At 39.3% G+C, this 24173-nt stretch overlaps 1 protein-coding gene across 2 annotated transcripts in view; it reads left to right on the top strand.

Annotated features, from left to right (window-relative positions):
• Positions 1-24061, top strand: part of samd4a (sterile alpha motif domain containing 4A) — a 32263-nt gene extending 8202 nt beyond the window's left edge. Inside the window, exons 3-13 of one of the 2 annotated variants that reach the window (XM_087794340.1) lie at positions 6404-6994; positions 8941-9228; positions 9843-9952; positions 10512-10595; positions 12536-12782; positions 12863-12948; positions 13555-13673; positions 13795-13999; positions 15971-16097; positions 18455-18538; positions 20262-24061. In XM_087794340.1, coding sequence (XP_087650466.1) covers positions 6404-6994; positions 8941-9228; positions 9843-9952; positions 10512-10595; positions 12536-12782; positions 12863-12948; positions 13555-13673; positions 13795-13999; positions 15971-16097; positions 18455-18538; positions 20262-20290 — 1970 coding nt within the window. In that variant the 3' untranslated portion in view covers positions 20291-24061. Of the gene's footprint in view, positions 1-6403; positions 6995-8940; positions 9229-9842; positions 9953-10508; positions 10596-12535; positions 12783-12862; positions 12949-13554; positions 13674-13794; positions 14000-15970; positions 16098-18454; positions 18539-20261 lie in introns of both variants that reach the window. The other variant, XM_087794339.1, reaches the window with a different exon arrangement.
• The last annotated feature ends 112 nt before the right edge of the window (positions 24062-24173 follow it).

Below are 24173 nucleotides of genomic sequence, written 5' to 3'. Positions count from 1 at the left end.
TAATAAAAACTAGAACTGCTGTATATTAGTATTTAGCCTTTTTTTGGTTCTTATATAACCCATGACTTTCTAAAAGAAGGTACTATGACAGGGCATACCTCTGCCAAAGGGCTAATTTATGACATTATACAAACACAGTATACAATCAAATCAGTGGAAGAAGTGATTGTCTTTGCTGGAAACTGAATCAGGATCACTGTGGTGAGTCGTGACTACTATGATAACACTTTTTGTCACTTTCATCATGTGAAATTTTCCTGATTTTAAGTAAAAAGAATAAAAAACATATTTAGAAATCTGTTATCTGTCCCATGGTATACATTTCATTTAGTCATGGTTTTATTATTATTCTTGTTTTTGTATTTATTTGAAATCCTTTCATCCATTGTTTTATTTGTTAAGGGATGAACATAAGGATTACATAAGCTCTGGGGAGGAAGTGATAAAACATCTTAACAAGACACCTGTCTTAAGATGATTCCTACCCTTTGTTAAACACTTGTTTATGATGCAGTAAAGCTGTTGTTAATGATGCTCATCAGCTTCATGTATATTTGTGTAAAATATCAAGAGTCTTTGAGCAGTCATGTACATATATGCTATACTATAGATACAACAGGTTTCCTATCAAAAGTGATCCTCAATCCTAATATTAAAATGTTCATCAAAATGATGTTGCAAGAAGTCACTTTGAGCAGGTGTTTCTATCTAACCTTTCAGCAGCCGGCTTCTTTTTTTTGTTGCTGTGTTCGATTACAGTTACTACACGTTGTGTTTCTTGTTGCCTCGGGTTACTGTGCTGTCATGATTCTGTGAATGAGTCAGTGCATGTGTCGCGTCGACTCCGAGCGCCACATCCCTGAGGCGGCTGAGTTTGCTGCTCCAACAGTCTCTGTTGAACCTTCTACACAGAGGTCTAAAGGAAGTATTGAGCTATTCTCGGATATTAATTACTGGCTTCAGCAGTTCACTAATATACATTGTCACACATCTTTTATAAAATACAAGTTTGTGTTTTGGTCAAACCGGTTCTTTCGGAGGCTTGTGTATCGTTATCAAACATGTAGAAATGACAGTTGTAAAGGGTTATTATCAGATGATCTTTGGTTCTTATTAGCGTACCTTTTTAATACATTTAGAGGGAATTACCTTATTTATTTGATCTGTATCTCAATATAAGACTTTATCAAAAATGTGTTTGCTCCATTTTTAAGGAAACTTAAACCACACTCATTGGTTTTGTTGTTTATTAGTGTGTGATGCTTTTTCTTTAAGTTGATACTGACATGACATACCAATAACATGGCAGACAATTTTGGTCACTTCTTCCCCAATATTTGTATAACTTGACCAAAGATTGGGCAAAATGTGACCTGGGGGTTGTCCTTCAATAGGTGAAGGAAAAACTACAATAATATTTCTGACAGCCATGTCTTTGTTGTGATTTGATACATTTATTTAATTTATTGGAGACTTCTAATGTAATCTTTGGTACCGTTAAGGTTCATCTGTAGTTTCCTCACCGTTATTACTGCATCATTAATGGAACGATCCGAGTATCCATACGAACTTCAAGCTGCTTCAGAAATGAACCTTTTCTCCCCAAAAGGAAAATAATGATCATTCTTATGCGAGGCGGTAAAGCGGTGCTTTGAGCTGACAGAGAAATGTAGAGGGAGAGAGAGAACAGTCAAAGGGCCCCTGACTGCCATTTCCTTAAATAGCGTTGTGGGCTTCTCCGGTCTAGCCCTGGCAGTGCCGAGGCTGACATTCCCAGCATTGCAGCGACTGACACTCTCTGATCCTCCCCAACACTGGAGCACAGGTAGACTGCAAACCATACACTCATCATTTCCCAGTGGTCCTGTGTCAGACGGGAGGTGTGTTGCAAGACTAAAGAGGAAATGGTAAGTGGAGCAGGATGGGGTTAGGAATGGCAATGAATTGTTACTCATCATGCTTCACACGCATTCTAAAAGTAAATCTCCACTAGATAATAGAGGGAAAGCGCCAGAACCCTATGTGAATGTTGATGCTATGGAGTGTTTTCTCAGGTGACTTCTAATCCTTTGACGACTACCACAGTAAAGTAAAACCGGAAAAGTATTTGGTAGCTGTGATCAGCTTTTCCTGTAGGAAAGACGCCGACACGTATGTTCGTCATCATCAGCAGGTGCTTCCCACTCGGACGTCATGTAAACACACACTAACGCTGGCGAATGAACAAAGAAAAACAAGCCGGCAAAGAATTTGTATATTTTTTTTACTCCATTGATAATACCGTCCTAGCACTAGTCTGCACACAACATGATGTAAGGGAAGTGGCAAAGTTGTAGTTTAGCATCACCCAAGACGAGTTATTTATAAATCATCATCTGCATAAGGGTTCTACCAAGATACACAATAAGTACCTGGTACCGACTTACTCGCTCTGACAGTAACCAGCAGTGACCCTCCGATGAATTATGTGTCAGTAGGTCAGGTTAAGTTCAGAGCTGGTCCCTGTTTAGTTTGTTTTGTGGGCTCAACTTTCCCATTTTTATAACAAATAAACCTGCTGTTAAGATTATGCCTTAGGCTTTTCTTCTGTGCATTTTACCTTCTGCTTCCTGCATGTCTGCGTCTATTGGCCCCCTGAGATCCAATGCTTGTGTCAGCCTGTTTACCCTTGTCCCGACATGGTCTCTCAGCTTTTCCGTTCAGTCTCTCTCGTTTTGTTCCTTCATTTCTTTAGAATACCTCTTATTTTTTTGTTGCCCTGTAAGTCTTTTTCATCTGTAACGACAAAAAAAACCCCTCAGAACCAGGTTTTGACTAATATTTTCCATTAACTAATGCACAAGAGTCTTGGTAAATGTATCTTTCTACTCCAAACAACTGCATCGTGTACTATTGGCTTTCTATAATGTTGTGTAAATGAAAGTAAATCAAAAGGTTTTTGTTATTTCTACATACTTGGTTGTACTTTCCAGTGTCTTTATTTATTTGTGTGTGTGTGTGATCTATTAAGAATCAATTCATTCTTCAGCAGCAGCCTGTGTGGAATGCCAGCACATTCCCTTTTGCTGAGCTGTCGTCTTCTTGGAAATGCAGGACAGGAACTTTTTCTTTTACACCCTCCTACTCCTTACCATTCACAGTTCCCCTAACTTCTCCTTTAGTGACGCATTTTCATTCTAATACATACTTTGAGTGTACTTTAGTCGATGTATCTATAAACTACGCTTAATAATCATAATCTTCTTTATCAGCATTAAGTTAAACAAGCATTTGGTTCATATCCGGTTGTTAAAATTGAGGAATTGGATCAAATAACAGGACCTGGGTACTTTTGTTTTACAAAATATGTTGTGTACGTCTTCAAAAAGTTCTACTCTTGGTCTTTATGATGAGCAAAATCATGAGATTGCTTTGCATACAAGTTGCTGTTCAAAAAATGTTCAGCTGCCAGATGTGGCATCATCCATGTGACCACTTGGGGAATTTAAGAGTATGAATCGTGTTTTAATTCTTCTTGTTAAACATTTCCCAGCCCTGTATGATTCCAGGTGCCAGATAGATGTTTGGTCTAAAACTATGAAATTGCATTTTAAATACAGGAAGATTCCAACAATAAACTGTGTTGCTGTTATATGCAAGTTATAATGATTGACTGATCAAAATGTAGATTAAAAATTCAGGTCTCAGGGCTGAAATTTGTTAGAAGTGTTAAAGCTATTTAAGTGTTCCTAGTATCCCTTGTGTTGTCTCTGGGTCATGGTGAACGGCCTCCCTGTCTTCCATAAATACATATGAAGTAGTGGAGGTTGTTCACCTTGACCCAGAGACGACACAAGGGATACCACAGACGCATTTGTTTTAGGGCCTTTGGGTCACCTTGACCCTGAGATAACGCAAGGGTTAATCAAGCAACTTCAGCGGTGTCTGTTCTGACCAGAGGATGTGGTGCTTTTTGTCGAGTTTGAGGTCAGTTCTGCTCTTTAGAAATGGTGTCAAATGTTGAGTGGTCTCTTGACGCTAATGTAAGTTTTTGTTTATCTATAAATGTTTCCTGACGGCTAATGTGGTCTTATCTTACTTGGCACAGCAACCTCACTTGTTGTGGCTTCATAATCTGTTGATGTTGACTTATATTTAGGCCAAATTGAATCATCTGAACATGTTTGTGTGTCCTGTGTGTGCATGTGACTTCAAAACAGTTTTGCTGTGTTTATGCTTGCACCTAACCAATGTACCACAAACAAGCTAAAATAATCACATTGTTTCCACCACCATCACTGGTACCATGTGATTCAAGTTGTGAAAAGAACACAATGTATCCAGGTCAGGGTCAACTATTGCTTGATAACTGAATGTATTTGTTTTTTTTCTTCATGTTTTATGTAGCAGTTTTAGATGATCACAAAATAAATACAACAAACACATACACTTCCATGTATTGTACTTACAATGACATGTCGGCTTCTGTGTTTTAATAGCGATTTTTTTTTTTTTTTGCGTCTATGAGTCAGGACTTGACGCCATCAAGGGCACCAGAGGGCAGTGCCAGGGTAGAACGGCACCCGGAGTTCATCTACAGACAATGTGCAACACAGAATTGCTGTGTCAGGCCTGAAAATGACTGTCTGTGGTTTGTTTTTGTCTGAATGTCTTTGTCAGAATCTCCATCACGCTCTTGTGATTCACTCGTCCCGTCTATGTGTCAGCATAAGAGAATAAGGTCCCAACAACACACTACCTGTCCTCACGCGTACAATGAGTGTAGCTATAATGTAATAAGCAATTCTTACTGTGGTGACTAACTACAGCTTGTTGTACTTCTATAAATGTGAATAACTTCCTCACTTGATGGCATTAATTTCCTTTGTGGTAAAGTATGTGAAATTAAAGGCTATTATAATTTAAGACTAGGGATTTGTATACCATGTCTGATCTTCTGGGGAAGGCTGAGCCTAACTGGATAACATTTTTTGGATCTCTTTATTCTAAACTCGGTGTAGTATTATTATTTATACCTTTATTGCTTCCCATCAATGCAAGATGAATTTCAGGTGTTCCATTTATTACACATGGAAATTTCTGTGAATGGTTCAAACTGAATGATGATGAGAAAACTTGCTGACAGTGATCTTTGCAAATAAGCAGCTTGATTGAAATCATAGCCATAATGTGTATCTTATATCGATAATTTAATTATTAAACCATTTTAACATATTGTTGAATAAACGCTATCTCCATTTTCTTATTATAAGGATTCTTTAGAAAATTTTGGATTAAATGTGGATTTCCTTCTTCTTAATTTAGTATATTGATGTCGCTTTTGTAGTTGATTTATAAAGACTTAATACTCTTAATCCCAGAACTTGGTGAAACCTATAGTTTGCTCTTCCGAGAACGAAGGATTACATTCCTTTTTTGTGCTCTCCTCCTGGTGCTCGCCACTCCTTACGTGAATGTTTTTCCTCGTTCATTCTGATCCTGCCCTCTGGCTCTTTCACCCATTCTCCTCTTTTGCAAGCTTTTTACTGCTGAGATTGCTTGAGAGTATGTTGCATTGCAAACACACCCAAAAGTCTCCATGTTGGTATTCTACACAAAGTCAAGCAAATGACCTCAGATAACTATTCTAGTCAATCTAAAACACATGTGTTGTTTCTTATTTCTGTTTAATTCAAAGAAAAGCATGAAATACAGTCCATGTGAATGATGTATTTTGTTTCAATCAATATTGACATTTGAGACACAACTCAATAGCCGGTTAATATAAATATGGTTGTATGAATTTGGTTACTATAAATAAGGGTGAAGGGTTAGTGACAAAGTAAATACAGGACGTTGACATTATTTTAGCGAGTAAGAACTTAGCTTAAAATACACACATGAGCAGATATGAGCAAAGATATATGGAAACAGAGTATTTCAGAAAACTATTCAAAGCTATGGCTCATTTTCGATTTAGCCTTTTAAGTCTTTGGAGTCACTGGTTTATATACAAGTATTGTATATATATATATACACGCATGTCCAAAGGAGGAAGTAAGGCCCCTGTGTTCCGTCTCCATTTGTGTAGTTGGTCAAAGCTGTTGCCCTGACCTGTTGGTATCTATAGCTCTGGTCCCTGATGTTAAGAATGGTCTCCTCATAGCCACTGACTCATCCAACTATAGAGCTCCACGACCTCCAGGTTATCTATAGAGCTGCACAGTGTTAACCTGTTGCCTATAGAGCTGAGTATTTAAAGAAAAAAATATGAAATGTTGCCTTGTGCGATGCCAATATATGTTCTATCTTATGATAATCGTATTTTCTTTGATATAATTCAGACAGTGGTTACTAAAGAAAAGACAAGTTGTAAAGTGTGTAAAGTTGATAACAGAAAATTCTCATCTTTTCTCGCCCTCAGGAATCATCAGCCAATGGCAAAGCGAGCCAAAGGAGAGGGTCATCTCGCTCGTCCTCACACATCTGCCTTTGCTCAAACCTGGCAATGTGGAAGCCAAAGGGGAGTACATGCGACTGCTACCGCGCATCCTGGCCCACACCATCGAACATGGCCACGCTCTAGAAGAGTCGCGCCAGCTCCTGTCCTACGCCCTCATCCACCCGGCCACCTCCCTGGAGGACCGGTCCGCCCTGGCACTGTGGCTCAACCACCTGGAGGACCGGGCAGCAGCAAGAGCAGACTCCCTGGAGAGGCCTCCTCCTGCAGGGCCCGGACACCACCACCAGTCCACGCCTTCATCCACCCTGACATCCTCAGGATCGTCCTCCTCCACCAACAGCTCTTCCTTAGGCAGCTCCTACTCTTTGCATCACCACCAGCGTTACGGCTCTGATGACCGTCTCAACGGCTGGCAAAGCTCGAGGGACTCTGGGGTGGGGGGCAGCTGGCACCATCAGCAGCAGCAGCAGAGCTGTGAGAATGGTCATCTTCTCCTTTACCCTTCGTCATCTGTACCAGCAACCATCAACACTGTTGGGACTTGCAACACAGGTGAGTCCTGCTTTTTGATCTAGGATTCAGCTTTTTGTATTTAAATGTTTGGTGCCTTCTCATACCTTGCTCATGGTGTGGTTATGTTTTTTAAAATGTCATTGTTCTGCTTTTATCTTTTCTTTCTCTCCGTGAACCACATGTTCTGCGTTTCCTTTTGATCGTGCCTTTCTAAAAAAAAAAGTTTTAATCATGTATACATGGTTGTAAAAGAACAGCTGCAGATGTAGGAGGCCAATTTAACTTTTTACACTTCCTTTTTTTTCTATATTATCTTATTCTGTACTGTAACCACAAATCCCATGTTGTGTTTTCAGTACTGGCAAAAACTGTTTCTGATTCTGAATCTGAAAATAGTCAAGGATATCTATAGCTGAGTAACTAACACACTCTCAAATGTAACCGTCTTCAAACGTTGGATAATCACACAACGATAGTTTGAAGGCAACACACAGAGTACAGGGCTGGGATGTCGAAATTTAACATAACTTTGGTCAGAGCAGGATATTTCCAGACAAGAATGTAATAGCTCTATGTTTTTTTTTTCTTCCTGAGACATGAAAGAAACAGCTGAAGGTTTATAAATACAGACTCACCGCCACAAGAAATATCCTCCTTTATTTTTGACCTCAAGTAGATTCAGCCCTCAGGATTTCACAACTGATAAACTGGAGTTGCCTCTGAACCACAGCATGGGATGGAATGGGAGCTGTCAACAGATGCACCTTCTGCTAAATGAGAATAAATAGCTGGAACATTTTCATATGGTTATCAAGTAACGTTAATACTGGAGACGTCAATGGTGTTCACCTGGACAGGTTATTTTAAAATGTTGTTGGGTTTGTTCTATTGACGCCTCACACCGTCGATCTGCCTCATTTTCACACTCTTAAGTTCCTAATCCGAGACCATCATGCAATCTATCCTTTCCCTTCTAAGGCAGCCTTTGTGGTAGACTGTATTTAGGGAAAATGCCTAATATTTAGGGACTGGCACTTGTAATGTTAGCTGGGCACCTATTTTAAACAGGGCCCATGAAGACCTATACATAGCGCCAACAGTAAGAGGACCGCATATAGGAGGAGGAGAGAGAAGGGAGGTCTGGAGGCAGCCAGGCCCGGCTGAGCGGCGGCACAAAAAGCTCTTTGGCTCTGAAACTTCCATCCTGTTTACCTTCTCCTGTACTCGCATGAAAATATGTTAGAGTTCAGAAACTTTTAGTATTGGCTCACTCTTTGATTTTGGACTAGATATCTGTCACTACAAAAGTGAACATTCAGTTAACTAGTCAGAATGAATGTTTAACCAAAACTTTTCTGTGGGTATGTCTTCATTTATAGACATTTTTCATGACTGAGGTGTAACCTTTATTGCTATTCTTGAAAGAAAAAGGCAATATCTGAAGCAGGGGTTTCAAACAAGCCGTCTACATCGGAGGTTCAACAAAATGTGTACCTACCAATTTGTCCTTAACTCTAAGTTTGAGGTTTATTGAGTTATTCTAGAAGGCTTAATATAGAGATTCATTATTATATCAAAGTTGTTTGTTCTCTTATTAAATGCCTTTCCTTCAACAAGTTATCTGAAGCTTCTGTGTAATTGTTCATTTGATTTAAGCAAATAAATGTTCATGTGCTTTAAAGTATGGTCAGAACAATATAGCACAATAAACGTACAGTCCTCCACACATCTAAATTATTTACTAGTTATAAAATGATATTTGTGGAAAACCTGCCTATGGGTTTATGCAGAGAAAACGGGAGAATAAATAAAATTGTTATTTTCTTACTAAAATACATACCTTAGATACCTTACACATATCTTCTTCAAATGTATACCTCGTCAGTATAACAACTATTTAAAATGAATACTAAATTGTTGTTTATTAACCTCTTACTAACTTGAATATAAAAACTATGTATAAAATATTTTCTGTTCGTCTGCAGTTCTGAGCAGTGGAGGTGGAGGACAGCAACACAGTCCCCTGAAGCGCTCCGTGTCACTCACTCCCCCGATGAGCGGCCCAAACAACCAGCCTCTCGGCCACGTCTGGTTGTCCCAGGAAGACCTGCGGAGCAGCCGAGCCCCGGCTCCCGACCATGCTCCTCTCTCCCCCCAAAGCAGCATCGCCTCCTCGGGCAGCGGTGGCAGCGAGCACTTGGAAGACGCTGGTTTGGGAGGAGGCTCCATTTTGCATCGTAGTTCTTTTCATGAAGAAGGCAGCGGCATGAGAGGTGAGAAGATGCTTTCCTCTGAGATTTTCAAGTCCGTTTCCTGCCATTACAGTCCAAGATGAAGAAAAAAGTATAACTATAATGCAAAGAGAAAAGAAGTCAACGCTTTTTTTGAACGGCTGTTTGATGTGATGAGAACTTGTGAATGAGATCTAAACAAAAATAGAGGTGCTTGGCATTGCTTCAGAATCTAGAAATGTCCCGTTTTAGTAGTACAGTGGTCCCACATTTATATATATATTGTGGCTATCTGGAGTTGGGAGCTGCAAAGCTCTTTGTCATTGTCCACACTGTTACAAACCGGTGATTTAAAGTGATCGCCAGTTGTGATTGGTTGCCTGGGCGGCAAAGCATCATTGGAGCTCTTCAGGTCACCATTACTGAGAGGGTTGTTGTTAAGTTTGCAGATTCAGTTTTGCGAAGGGGGTTTCTTAGAATGTAACCCCGGCAATAAACGAGGAATTACTGTAATCATAATAAACGCCACAAGAACCAACCAACAACTAATGCCACTCTTGGAGTGACATTTTGATTCTCTGGATTTTTTTAAATAACAGCAATAAAAGTGTTTTGGAAAAACCTTTCTTGAGCACGTACTTGTATTGTATTAACAGATGTTCCAGCATGGCTGAAGAGTCTCCGTCTTCATAAGTATGCAGCCCTGTTCTCCACCTTGAACTACAACGAGATGATGTCTCTGACCGAGGAGCAGCTGGAGACACAGGTACACACACACCTAAGTTACCATCTGTCATCCATCATTATGTTACGCTGATATATTGTCATATTCAGGACGCCACTTTTTATTATTTCTGATTAGTTTGCATCATATGAAATCATATGATGTCCTAAACCTGCAAGAGAGAGAGAAACATGAAGTGACATGATTCAAGCAAGTTTAACAAATCTAGTTAAACTAAAAGTATATGTTGGTTTGAAATCTCAAGTTCAAGAGTTCGTTCAGAGACGGAAGATGAAACTATAATTAACTCTGCTGGTTGGGATGTTATAGACTTCCTCCAGGTGTTGCTCACTCTTTTCCTGTCTCCCACAAATAGAACTGACAGCTTCACGTAGACATGTAGAACCGAGAGAGAGGGGCTTTAATACATGATTAAATCTGCTGATTCTTGTTTTAAAATGTTCAATGTCTATTTCCCTGCTGGTAACATGTACAGCTTTAGTCATCTGTCAGCAAATCCATCTGGATTCTAGACTCTGTCGGTCTAATGGAGATGCTTTGTTTATGTGCAAAGATGTTTGACCTGGCTCTTTTGCAGAAGGTCACCAAAGGAGCGCGGCATAAGATTGTGATCAGCATTCAAAAATTGAAAGAGAGGCAGATGCTTTTGCGCAGTCTGGAGAAGGTGAGTTTCTTTAGCTCTTTGTCACATTTGTTTCTGAATGAAGTGTGTGTTGATGGTTGTTTTATGACATAATTCAAACATTCATGAGGATTATTTGAGGTTATAATACAAACCTCTTCATCTTTCTCTGATACACGAAGATTCTCTACGGCCAGCGCAGTAGGACAGTTGTGCTCAAGGGCACACCGCAGGAGGGCCTTGTTGGGCCAGCTAAATTCAGGTCTAACCTTTTACCAACGCCTAATTTATTAAATGTGCCACCGGGGATTTTGTGGGACCAAACAAGGCACCTGTTGCTTTGTTGATATTTTGGTTTCACACAGCTCTGAGGTAATGAGGAATGAAGGATGATATGCCGAGTAGATGGGTCGTGAGGAATAGTTTGTTGGAATGAGTGAATCTGGAGTTATTCTTTGCATCAACTTCCACTCTTCCTCCCCCTTGTTGTAGTCCAGAGATTGAGAGCTTTATTTTTGTACTATAACAAACATAGTGTCTTTAGTTTCCCTTGTTATTAAAAATGAGTGTCATGTTGTACTTTGTGAAAACTGGCTGATGAAAATATTTGAAGGCATTTTTTATTTTTCAAATAAAAGTGTCAAAATAAAAAAACATGGTTATTCTTTTTATCAAATCATTTTCATGAAAGTAGCACATGTTCATCAATTTATTTAGTACTTTCAGTAGAAGCAGTTAAACAATGTTTGCCATTGTGAGCAAAGGAATAGTTATGTACTTAAAATATTTATACTAAAAACACTTAAATAATACTCAAAAGGATCTACAAAGGATGGATTTTGCCTGAACCTCTGTAGTAGGTGCAGTAAATTTATAGAAGAATAATAAGGCTTAGAATAAATACATTTTATTAAAAAAAATGTATTGTTTGAAAATAATATTGGATGTAACTTCCAGGAGAAAGCTCAATAAATATATTGATATGATGTTTTTGGCTGCCAATTTTAAACTGTTCTAAGCCTATAGTTTGTCCCCAGATTTTATTTATAAATAAAAAAATGTGTGTGATCAACAAATATACCAGTCTACGGAATACTCTTGTTAATCTTGCACCATCGGTCAGACTGAGGACCAGGTTTAGGATAATACAATTTTACAACTCACAACTCTGTTTTAAAAATGTTAAGTGTAAAGATGAGAGTGAGCAGGCGGACAAATATGGCTGCTGAGTACTATAAATAAAGAGCATGTGTTTGTACCACTTTAATCTACTATAGTTATTATTAGTTGCACGTGCAGCTCTGGCTTTTGAACATGTTGCTTCTGTTTAGTGTGAAATATAGTTCCATGTGTATCTCACTGTCTTGTCCTACCAATGGTGTCACTTTGGAGTTTTGTGAGCGTATCTTGAGGTGAAGGTTGTACTTGCAGCCTTGACGCAATACTTACACTGACACTGTGCTGATCTAAATTAAAATAAAGTCAAGTTTTCTGTTAAAGAAATGATTATAATCAACCAAAAAAAAAAAAAACCTTATGAATTTGCTATGGCTTAGCGACCTGACTGAATGAACATATTTTTATTTATATTCATCAATGCATTAAAAAATGGTGACATTTGATATTTTAACAATAAATAAAATGTGATTTACTTTGCCTGTAGAATTTGCCCTAGCAGTAATCGGGGAAAAAGATGGAAAACATGGAGAAAGAAATAAACATTGATTATTGACAAGCTTAATGAGCAGACATTTTGATTTCCAATTTACCAATTTTTTGTCGATGTGGAATCAGCAACTGTTCTACTCGGCCTCTATTGCAAATACTGTTGTAGTTCATTAAGGGAACAGTGGCCTGGATGCTGGTGCTTAACAAACTGTGTTAATTTGTGTCGCATATTTTCATATCATGGGACAAAAATGGCCTACGGGCCTTGCTTTTAAATTCAAGGATTATGACTCCCTTTATATATTTTTTTCTAGGACGTACTGGAGGGCAGTAACTTGCGGCTTCCCTTGCAAGAGCTTCACCAGATTATCATTACGCCCATTAAAACTTTCACGGGTGGCAACGAGGCGACTCTGCAGCGCCCCCTCCTGAGCCCAGAGAGCAAAAGTGCGGCTCCTGGCTCACATCTGGCCGGCGGAGGTGGCCACGAGGCCGAGTCCAGCTCCAGCGTCATCGCGGAGGGTGACATACCGAGCCAGTTCACACGCGTCATGGGCAAAGGTTTGAACGACACACATTGATTAACTATAATAAGAAAGGTTTTTTTTAACAACATTTTGTATCGTCTTTTTTCTTGTCAGTTTGCACTCAGCTTCTGGTATCCAGATCAGACGAGGACTGTATCAGCTCCTACCTACAACTCATTGACAAGTGCCTTATCCACGAGGTATTCAGCAGAAACTTTCTTGCCTCCTCAAAACTCATTATCATACTGCCATGAATTTAAAGAAAACGTCAACAGTTCCCGTTTTAACTTGTTATTATAAAGTTACGTGGCAGACAAAATTAATTTTCTATGCCTAAAAATTACGTAAATAATTTCATATTACTTTAAAAAGAAAATCATTTGGATATACATTCATAATTTTTAATGCAGACATGATTAAATGCCATCAAATTGTTTTATTTTAACAAAAAAAATTATGTAATGTAATGAGGGTTATATAACAAACAATACATGGAGTGGATTAATATATACATTTAAATTATTAATAATAAGTACATTTGTAAGTCACATTTATCCATTATCATTACACTTTTTTACTTCTGTTTAATTAATCCGGTACTTAACTTTAAAGCACTTGATAGCACTATGAAATAAAATACTCGCCCACTGCCGCTCAAGTTGTACTTTTCCATTCAGAGCGCCTTCAAAGACACGGTGTGCCAACTACTTCATTTAGATTCGGAGCAAATGTTTGCTTCCTTTTTCTGTCCAAACACACTTGCAGAACCTTTTTCCTTTTACCTGTCCTCTCTTCTTCCCTGGTAGTCCTTCACTGAGACCCAGAAGAAGAGGCTGTTGTCATGGAAACAGCAGGTCCAGAGGCTGTTTAGGTCCATTCCAAGAAAAACCCTACTTGACATTGCCGGTTACCGGACGCAGAGAAGGTGAGGACATGACCTTTTAAACGATGGCAACAAAAGTATTATTTAATCGGTTTCATATATTAGTCACTCAATCTTGTTGGCTGTCAATCATCCTCCTGCTAACATGATTCTCCCGGTGCAGCCGCGGGTTCGGTCAGTCCAACTCTCTGCCAACTTCCAACTCTCTGGGAGGAAGCTTGTCGGTCCGAAGAAGCCTTCGTCAGTATCAAATGCCCTCCAGGAGCCTGCCAGTGGCCAGGCTGGGTATGCTGGGCAGCAGTGGCCTGCTCGGGGCGACACCCCGCAGCTCCAGTAGCACTCCGACCGGACCCAAGCAGGGGAGACAGGTGAGAAGAACTCGGCGACATATAAATGCATAGCGTCCTCTTAATGCTGAAATGGAAAAAATTATTTAAAGAATAAATATTATTTTATAGCATTAGCATGAATATTAACATGTTCTATTTTCCATTAAGTATGTTTAATCTTAAATGATGGTTACTTGTGTGCTTTAGTTTTTATTTATTTTATAAATTAAGCTAAACATCCACCTGGTTTCTTTTTACTTAAAGATAACTGAATTGCTACCATGGTTAGCACCTTTACCTCGCCCGAATAAATCTCTGTGTTGCAGTTCTGTAAAAATAATATTTTTAGTGGGTTTTTTCTTTTTTGAGAATCACTATAGGTGGTAAAAATTAGCCATTATGCTAGGCTAACATTGCAAACAGCTGCTGAAGGTAATACACACATTTACACTCCAAATATAATTCTAAAATACATGAAATACTGTTTTGAAATGCATATAACCTTTAAGTTATCAAAAACTGTCAGAATATGTAATTGTGTGTCTTGTTTGTGCTCTCCTGGAATTTCTTGAAACTCGTAAAATGTAGCTTATTTGGAATTTACCAACACAATTTGATGTGTTTTGATGTATGTTCTCTTTGGAAAACGCAAAAAGCTTTTTCCTGGTAAAATTTATGATTTTAATTTCATTCTATTTCATTTATCCATTTTAATTGAAAATATTATTCTCTGAAATCTTCAAGTCGCATTGAGAACTAAAACTATTGTCAAAAATATTAATTTGTTTTTTATAAAGTAATGTCTCTACATCTTGACTAGTGTATTTAAAAAAATAATACATGGAAAATCAATTTACAATTGTCTGTGTTTGTTAAGGACATCACTCTACAGCACGGTGTTTGTAAAGTCATGTAATGGCTATAAATGCGTAAGAAATCCCAGGATGTTTGCAATAACCCACAAAGCAGAATTCCTTCCCCGTCACGTACTCTCAATAAACAGTTTTGATATCATGACAAAAGTATGCAGGTCAAAAAAAAAGAAGTTTCGCAAATAAAGGAGGTGGATGGAACTTGTAGGGAAGTCACTCTGCATACCAGAGGCCTTACGTCAGTGAACACTGGAGCAGGAGGAGCTCTGCACTGTTTTAGGTTCTGCTCCCGATCCGGGCTTGACCCACTTGATCGGAAACCTTTGTCTCACTTTTTCCCTCTCGCTTCCTTCTGCGACAATAGAAGGAAATACCTCAGTTCCTCCTCGGGCTGGACCTCCTTCTGTGGGATTGTAGAAGCGTAAAGAGAGTGACGGAGAGAGAAGGCGGGAGTGAGTCAGTTTGGGAGAGGTCGGTGTGGTGTCGGGTGGGAGGGGCTCGGAGGGAGTTTTTCATATGACTGTATGAAAGAGAGAGAGAGGCAGTGAGAACAGTGCACAGGCATTTCCTGTTTTTCCTTCCAGTGCTGAGTGCTGGGAGGCAAGAGGAAGGGGTGAGTGAGGAGGGGCGGGGCCTGTGATGGCGGTGATGTTGAAGGTATAATGGGCAGGTTCCACAGAGGAATTTGTGTAGTAAGCGTCTGAGACCGTCTGTTTGGTCCCATTTTTTTTTTCTCACAGTATGAGAAAGAAGTGTTTCCTGAAACGGCTAATGTGTCTGACGGAATGTAGGTCGACGAAAACTTTCATGTATCTCGGTTCAGCCGAGGATCAGAAACACTCATGTTTTTTTTGTTTTAAGAATGTGCTGACACAGCTATTTTTAAATGTCAGAATAGAATCCCTGATTCATCTGCTTATAAATGTGAACAGTTCCTGCTTGTGGGGTCTGAGTTTCAAAACGGTTCCCTGCTGTCCGGAGTCGTACAGCTCTGTTGGTCAAGGCTGTAGTTCTGGTTCCTGGTTTGGGTGGTCCTTCGTTGTAGATCTTAACTCCTGGGCCATGGTTCTCAAATCTACCCTTGTGTTTTGACCATTAGCCGTCAGAGGCCTCACGTTCTCAATCTTGTTGTTCTCAGGGTTTGTGGTTCGCCAACCCTGGAGGCAGCAACAGCATGCCCAGTCGGACCCACAGCTCTGTGCAGCGGACCCGCTCTCTTCCTGTTCACACCACGCCACAAACCATGGCCATGTTCCAGCAGGCAGGTAATGAGTCCAGCACTTTTTACATCCTATAATATTGCATGAACTTCATTTGAATGATTTACTGTAATCAATTAATTGACTTGTGGACTCGTTGGGTAAGTTTTTTTTTTTAAATGGTTCTTTAATAAAGAAGTTTTTATATTCAAAAGTTTATCATTAAAACATGAGGATACACTTCTGTACAGTGGTCCCCCGTTTATTTAGTACCTTAAATAAAACATAGATTTTTCAATTTTAAAGTAACAAAATTGATTTGATCTTGCAACATTATATATAAGGTGCCATAATAGCCAACAACCATATAACTTTGCCGCCCAGCTAACCAATCACTTTTGACATGGCAACATAGGAATAGAATTGTAATGACAATGTAATAATAATAAGTTCAGTATTGCAGCGGCCACCCAGCCATCATTAAATAGAGCAGTATGTAGAAAGGCATTTCCCTGATCTTGTCTTCTGCTTAGGAAAAATAAACTGTTTGTAACTGAGTGAACAATAACAAGGCGCATTGCAAATCTGGATTACAGTGTGCTACAATATTTTTTAAATGTGCAGTAGAGTGTGCAAAGAAAAATAAATCCTCAAAACAACGAGAACCATGATATATCGAGGATAAAGACTAATCATTTTTAGTCACTTTTGTCTCTTGCTGTCCAACTGAAAATAACTTTATAAAATGACTTTTGTTTAAAGATTTGTTTCTTGAATTAGAAATGATGGTATTTTTGTTGGTGTTCTCTCTTTATTTTCTTGTGTTCACATTTGTAGTTTTAAATCTAAAGTGTGATGGATGTTAGTAATCATATATAAATACTATGGGATATTAAAATGCATATATTTTACGATAGATTGATTTTTTTTTTTTAGGACTTTAACACCAAAGTTTGTTTTTCTTAAAGTGTTAAACATTTGGACATGTTCCTCCCTACGTGATTTGGCAGCATTGCAGTGTCAGCATTTTCCCAGTCTTTAAGACCTCATGGTGGCACTAGTCTGTTTTGACCTTTAGTAACCTCCCCCGTTTCAACCTCATCTCGGCAGAAAAACAGAATATGAAGGATTCGTAGGGTGGTTTTCAAACAGAAATCTCCTCTGTTTGTCCTCCGGTCTAAAAACAAGCTGCAGGAAGGAGGAGAGTCGTGAGGGTGGGAAAGTGAAGAACGTATTTGAGGGAGGAAAAGATGGAGCAAGGGAGGGAACCAGTCTGAGGCGTCTCACAATGAAGCTCTTTGTGCAGTCAGGACGGGGCTCCCCGGCTCGCTCTCCTCCCTTCCTCTCCTCACACTTTCTGACTCTCACACTCCAGTTTCCCCGTCTCCCTCGCTTGACAGATCTGCACAGTCATGCACACGAAGCGGTCGTCCTCACGGCGAGGCTGCCGGTTCTCCTCCAGGACCCCGTTTTTCTGTCCTTCCTGGTCCGTCTGAGCCACGCACATCTGTCCAAACTGAGCGTATATATATTTACGAGAGTGTATAAGTCATGTTTTGTTGGTCTGTGTGTTTGCCTGGGGCAGACGCGGGTGTTTGCTGTTGATCTGCAAACTATAAATAGCTCCCTGTGGACTCAAAGGTCCAAGTCAGCTTCTCTTGCGGGCCGCTAGACTTTGACTGCCAGGTCAGGGCAGGAGATTTGATCCTGAGACGTGGACTTACATCACAAAATACCATCAGTTTAAAGGTCAATTTGGTTCACAGATTTACAGACACTTGTGTATGTTTGTGAAAACTTGTTTATTTGTATGAATATTGTGGGTGTGTATTAGCAACAATCTGGTTATACAATAAAGGTCACTGTACAGGGCCAAAGAAACATGTATTTTTAGTATTGTCGAGTACTTGACTCCGGCGTTACAGAATCTGTATGTTATGAATCATGAATCAGTTGTTAGTGCTTTCATTTGTTTTGAAACCTAAATATCTACACATCAGCTTTAAAGGCTGGAGTCGACTGTATCCTCTCGTCCTCAGTCATCAACAGGATCTGACAGGACTTTATTGTTCCTTTAGCTGCGTAGAGTCTAATGACTGCTGCTATCTAGCAGCAGGAAGTTTAATGCAACACAAAAATGGACAAACTCATTTAATATTTGCATCTTGATTGTACATTTTGAAAACGTAAATTATTTTATACTCACCTCATTGAAATGTAAACCATAAAAGCACTAAAAAAATATTTGATTTAATTTAAAGACTAAAATCTTTCAAAACAATAATAATAATAAAACCCTGATATGTTATTATGTTAAAAAAAAAAGGATTGCAATGATAAAGTGCATCAATATTTTCTTAATATTTTCATATGATTTAAAATCTCTTCATCTTGATTCAAATGTTTCTCCTTGTCATCGTCAGATCTCCACTTGCCAGTGACGGAGCCAGACATCAACAACCGTCTTGAATCGTTGTGTTTGAGTATGACTGAACACGCCCTCGGAGGTAACACACTTGTACCAACTTTCTAACCTTTTAACACAAACTCCAATCCGCTCACTGAGTAAAGGTGGCCCACAAAAGATTTTTATACTAACTTACAGTGGGATTAAGGTCTTAACGTTCTAAATATTGCTTTCCTTAAAAACACAATGTAAATAGTTTATCTATAATCTTCTAAGGTTGCATCCTTGTAAATAATTTATAAAAAGTACGTCATGTTACAGTAGTTCTTAGTTGACTTTAAACTGTGGAATTAGGAAGTGTTTTTTGTCGATTGAATAATGAAGTATTGAACCTTTTGCCGCGCTTAAATATTGGGTAGATGTTCCTCAAACAATGATCAAAGATCCGACCTCGTCTGTTTAGAGTGTTCCACGAAACCGGGTCTCCACATAATGTAAAGATGAGTGAGTTTATTTCCATGGTGAACGATACATGACTGTTCCCACAGCACTGAGGAGATCTTTGATATAAAGTTTACAACTTTGTGCCGCGATAACTGTGATGCACAAAAGTGACCAGTCATTCACTGACTTGGCCCTGGTTACATGACTTTTGACAAAGTTGTCAGATTGTGATTTTTATTTTTTAAATTTAGATACAAAGTTGTGCCATTGTCATCAACATTTATTTGAACAGCGAATGACCATCAACACAACCATAGAATGTTGTGGGAGGTACTAATCACCACAACCACCTTGCTTTTACTCACTCAGGCTCCTCCTTACATCATTGACCTGATCCAGCCTTACACCCCAGCTCGGGCTCTGAGGTCTGTGGATCAGAATCTACTTATGGTTCCACGCACACGGTTCAGGACCAGAGGAAAGAAATCCTTCCAGACTGTTGCTCCTAAGCTTTGGAACGATCTTCCTCTCTCTTTGCACTTGATCCTGACTCCTTCAAGAAACATCTTAAGACGTTTTTATTTGTTCAGGCTTTTCCTTGATTTTCTGGAACTCCTGTTGTGTTATCAGTTTTATCTTGACCTTTAAAGTATATACTTTATTGAATATTTTTTTGATTGTTTAAGCGCTTTGTGACCCTGGTCTGGAAAAGCGCTATATAAATAAAAATTACTTACTTATGGTGTTAACAAAACACTCAACTCCCATGATGCCGTTATGTCAAACTGATAACTGATTGGTTGTATAATACTGTATTTAAATATAAGGTCTACTTTCTATGTCAAAAGGGGATTTACATCTGTGATTTGTTAGCTGGGCGGCAAAGCATTACAGGAGCTGTTCAGGTCACCATTAGTTAGAGGGTTGTTGATGGGGATTGGATCATTTAAACAACTAAACTACCAAACTGGAACTACTTCAAAGATTTAGTTTACAGGGCCTGGTTTCATCAAGTGTTTTTCTTGCACCTGTCCTCTATTGGTCAAACAAAAAAGTACAGTCAAGCTCAGTCCTCCACAAAAAACTCAAAGACAAATGCTGCTTTATAGTTCTGTCTGTGGGAGCTGGCAGCCAAGAGAGAGTCTGAATTTAAAAACTGTTGAGTCTCCATTTTCCTGAGCAGTAAAGAAAAAAAATCTTCAGAAGAATGTAAACGGTGGCGACATGAAGGGACTTTCACAAAGGGACTAAATGTCAGGACTTTTTTCATCCCACTGGTGTCAACACTGACGACTGACAGTGACCCAGTGACCTCCTGCATGCATGTTGGTGGCAACACACTTCCTGACAACATCCTGACACATGCTCTTCGTCCCTAGATGGCGCTGATCGCACGTCCACTATATGATGGAGGACACGAGAGAGAGAGAGCAGCAGGGCAGCGCAGGTTCACATGGCGCTCTCACAAAAAGGTCAAGCCGAGGTCACCAGCCGTCCTATCCCCTCCGCCTGCAGCGCCGTCACAGGAACCGGGCGCCATCCAAGAAACACACGCCGAAACACTGGGCATCGTCTATCGAGGTGGAAAAACCACACTTCCTGCTGTGCCAGAGCTGTTGAGGTGGGCGTGGACAGAGTGTGTATAGCGCCCCGCTGAGGTGGCCAGAAGGTAGTGCCGGAGTGGTAAATCTGCATTCTAAAGTACCTCAGTCCCACTACACAAAGAGCTACGAGTTCAGTAGCACTGGAAAGCAAAAAATATTTTTCATTTCTTCGAGATTGTTTACATGATGCTACTTTAAAAGGGTACAGACACAAATTCTAGGTATGAGTGCTGACCGTGCAGTTTTGACCAGCTGTCAGGTGAGTTTACACCAGCGTGCCAATTTATTTTATCGGCCACCAACGATGTGGCCTTGAGGGGGGGGAATATTAGTGGGATGAAGAAGGAAAGATGGATGTGGAAGAAGAGGATGGAGGGATGCGGAAGGTTGAAGGAAGTGGAAGTGAAAGAGGCGGGACCTCTGACGGGTTGAAGATGTCGGTGGATGATGATGTCACATCGGTCAAGAAAAGTTTGAATCTGCGTGTCACGAAGAGAAAAGTTTTTTGGGGAGTAAACGCAGGAGTGATGGTTGAGATGTTAAAGGGTGGGAGACGGTTCAAAGAAGAGAGGATTTGTACAAGCTGTTGGGACTTGGAACAGTCGATCAATGAAGGGCTGAACACCCAGAGATTGTCTGGTTCGCTTTCTTTTTTTGGCTCCACCTGCTGGACGAACACCGTCAGGACAGGAATGGGTCAATTTGTTCATTTCGGTCTTCACTGGCCGAGGCAGATCTTTTTAAATATTATTTTTTTTATATTCATGGCTGTTTTCTGTCTTAATATTTATCCTCAGTTTTATAGTGTCTGGACTTTTGGGAGGAAATAGGCTGGTTCGGCGACTCCTGTCACGACGTCAGCAGGTCAATGTTGAGTTTTGTTGTTGTTGGTGTTTATCTTTATATCCTGCACTTGATGTAAGAATGTGATCGACTCGGATCCAAATGGCTCAAACCTCAGCAGCAGAGTTTGTGAAATATTCACTGGTCTTGTTACATCAGAACCGATACATCCAGTGACAGACTTCTTCGACGACAAAACAGTATTTCTGCATGTGTTATTCTTTAATTCTTACAGGTTTTTATTTTTTGGTTAGACGAGTAGATTTGTATTTTATCCTGAGTTAACCATGACCTGTTAGTGCAGAAGTAGTTCTAGGAGTAACTGGCGTGTTGCTGAAGCTGTTTAACTCGTATGACAGCACTTAACTCATACTAAAGGACTCACGCTTGTCTCGGTGGTTTCATATTCTTGTTTGAAAAGATGTTTCGTGCTTTTCAAATCCCACCAAAGCCCGAGTGTGAACTTAAAAAAAAAAGAAAAGAAAAAGGTCAGATTTTTTTTGTCGTCTGCTGCTCCTCCTCTCCAGGAGGGGGCGTCAGAAACTCACTGCCATATGAACCAGTACTTACTGTAGGAACTGTTATTTATTCTCCTTTTTGTTTTGATCATCGTCGCAGGTGATGCTTTTACTCAGCTAGGTGTTTTCTTATTTAAAGTACCGTATGTATTAACAAGTTATGGCTGGTGACCATACAGACATCTCAAATATTAACATAGATACTGTTGCTTTCTCTTTATCATTGTATTTGCTTTACTTTATTATGTTGTTGTTGTTTTTTTGGTTGATTTTTTTGGGTTTTCTCGTGAAGCTTCGCTTGCTGGGCAGGAACTGCTCCGTCACAGATGTCACATGACAAATCCAAAGCATTCTCTGATAAGGTAAACAGAAGCCATGTAAAAAAAAGTCTTGTCAGGGTGGATGTTGGTTTTATTTCAACAAAACGCCAACGACTGTCCTCTAGCTCTTCAGAGCAAGAACCACCAGATGGTTTAATATCTCATTATTTAGAGAGATTCATTATTGTTTGTTATTAACCTAATTAATCTCTTTCAATCTCGCCAAATAAATGCTGCAAAAAGCTCTTGACTTTTTTTTTTGCATTTTTTAAAAATGTATTATGTCCTTTTCACCCAAACAAATCGAGCACTAGAAAGGCGCTCTAGACATAACCATTACTTTCTTACTTACTTACACGAAGACCAAAACAAGTAATTTTTACTAAAAGAGAACTTGCAAATAAATGGTAAATATCAAAGGAAAAGAAGATTAAAAAGGAGATTTTCATTTAAAAAAATCTCTAACTTTAATTGATAGAAATGGGTAATACACTTAAAACCCACTTTTAAAAACTCTTCGATTCCACGTCACTCTAAACTCATTTTCTAAATCTGATCCTCCTTTTTGCTAGTTTTTAATCTAATAGTTTAAGGCTCTTATATTTTTTATATATGGAATGGAAAGTGAAATATTTGTGATGGGCTTCTGAGCATCTCGCCCACCGTGATGGTCTGAGCTTTGACCAGTTACTACTGGTTGTTGGATTTGTTGAACAAATGTACACCAGACTTCACGTGATTGATTTAACTTTTAAAGCCAAGAACCGCTTTTAAAACGAGCTTCTCGGCTTCAATAGAATCCACATGTTCTCTCCGCTCAACCTGGAATTGAACCTGTGACCATACCTGTGACGGGGCGGAGCAGCAGCAACTCTCTTCAAACCAAAATGTGTGTGTGACAGGGGGCGCTATGGTCACAGTGCAGTATTAACAGACGCCTTTATATTCCAAAAAAATGTTATATAGTTTGAAGACATGTTTTTATTTTCTGTCATAGTGTAGTCTAGCTCACTTTGGAGACTTTTTTGTTTGTTTTACAAGCAGCAACATCCATTCTGAAAGATTTACCGTTTGACTGTGCTTTCTATTTTATTTTTGCCCTGTTTATTTTATCAAAGAGCCGGTGTCCTGTATTGACTGCAGGCTTGCGTATATATTTGGCAACAGAATATTGTATGTTTTAATAATTAAAAAAAACTTTTAAAAGATGATAAAAAAAAAAAAGATTGAAAAAAAACAAGGAAAAACAAAAAAAAAGTAATTTATATTTTTAAACTGCATGCACAAGGCTGGGACAGTCGTATTTAGAATAACAAATGGCAGTGCCTTCTTTTGTACTCGATACATTTACCCCAAATGGTTTTATATGAACTTGGAAAGTGAAATGTTACAGACGGGAATTGTCGGCGGATGTACACACTGCGCATCTCCTCCGCGCATGAATAAGGTCTGATTTAAGTGCGTCATGTTTAAAACAGCCTTGTGTGATCGTGTCACAAACTTTTGTAATTGTTACACAATGTGGGCGGGGGAGTGTTATTGTTTGTAGATTTGTTTTTATAAGTACTTTAATTTGGGATATTTCGGTTGAAATTTGACAACAGACGAGCAGTGTGAACGGCGGGGAAAATACTGGCGCCCTCTGCTGGCAGCCACTGGTGTTTTGTACTAGGTACTTATGCTGACATGAAGTTAAGAAATATTATGGTTTTTGTATAAAAGTGTGCGTGACTGACTGTGTGTGTGTGTGTGTGTGTGTGTGTGTGTGTGTGAGCGAGAGAGAGTGAATGATGGAATTTAAGGGTTCCTATTGTTTTTGCTGTCATTTTGTTCCAACCTACCAGAATGCTGTGACTTGGCATGCCCTTCTCATCATAAAGAGTTGTAACTCCAACTGGTTTCTTCGTCTCTTCTTTCGGTTCAAAGTATTGACGTTTGAAAAAGACTAACAATGTTTTGAAAGGGATACAAAACGGGTAGTATTTCTCGTGAGGATCGTGCTGAAT

This window comes from Callionymus lyra, chromosome 6 (assembly GCF_982586985.1).
Source record: "Callionymus lyra chromosome 6, fCalLyr1.hap1.1, whole genome shotgun sequence".
Taxonomy (NCBI): domain Eukaryota; kingdom Metazoa; phylum Chordata; class Actinopteri; order Syngnathiformes; family Callionymidae; genus Callionymus; species Callionymus lyra.
The sequence above is the reverse complement of the archived record's forward strand: the minus strand, read 5'-3'. Positions and strand labels throughout refer to the sequence as shown.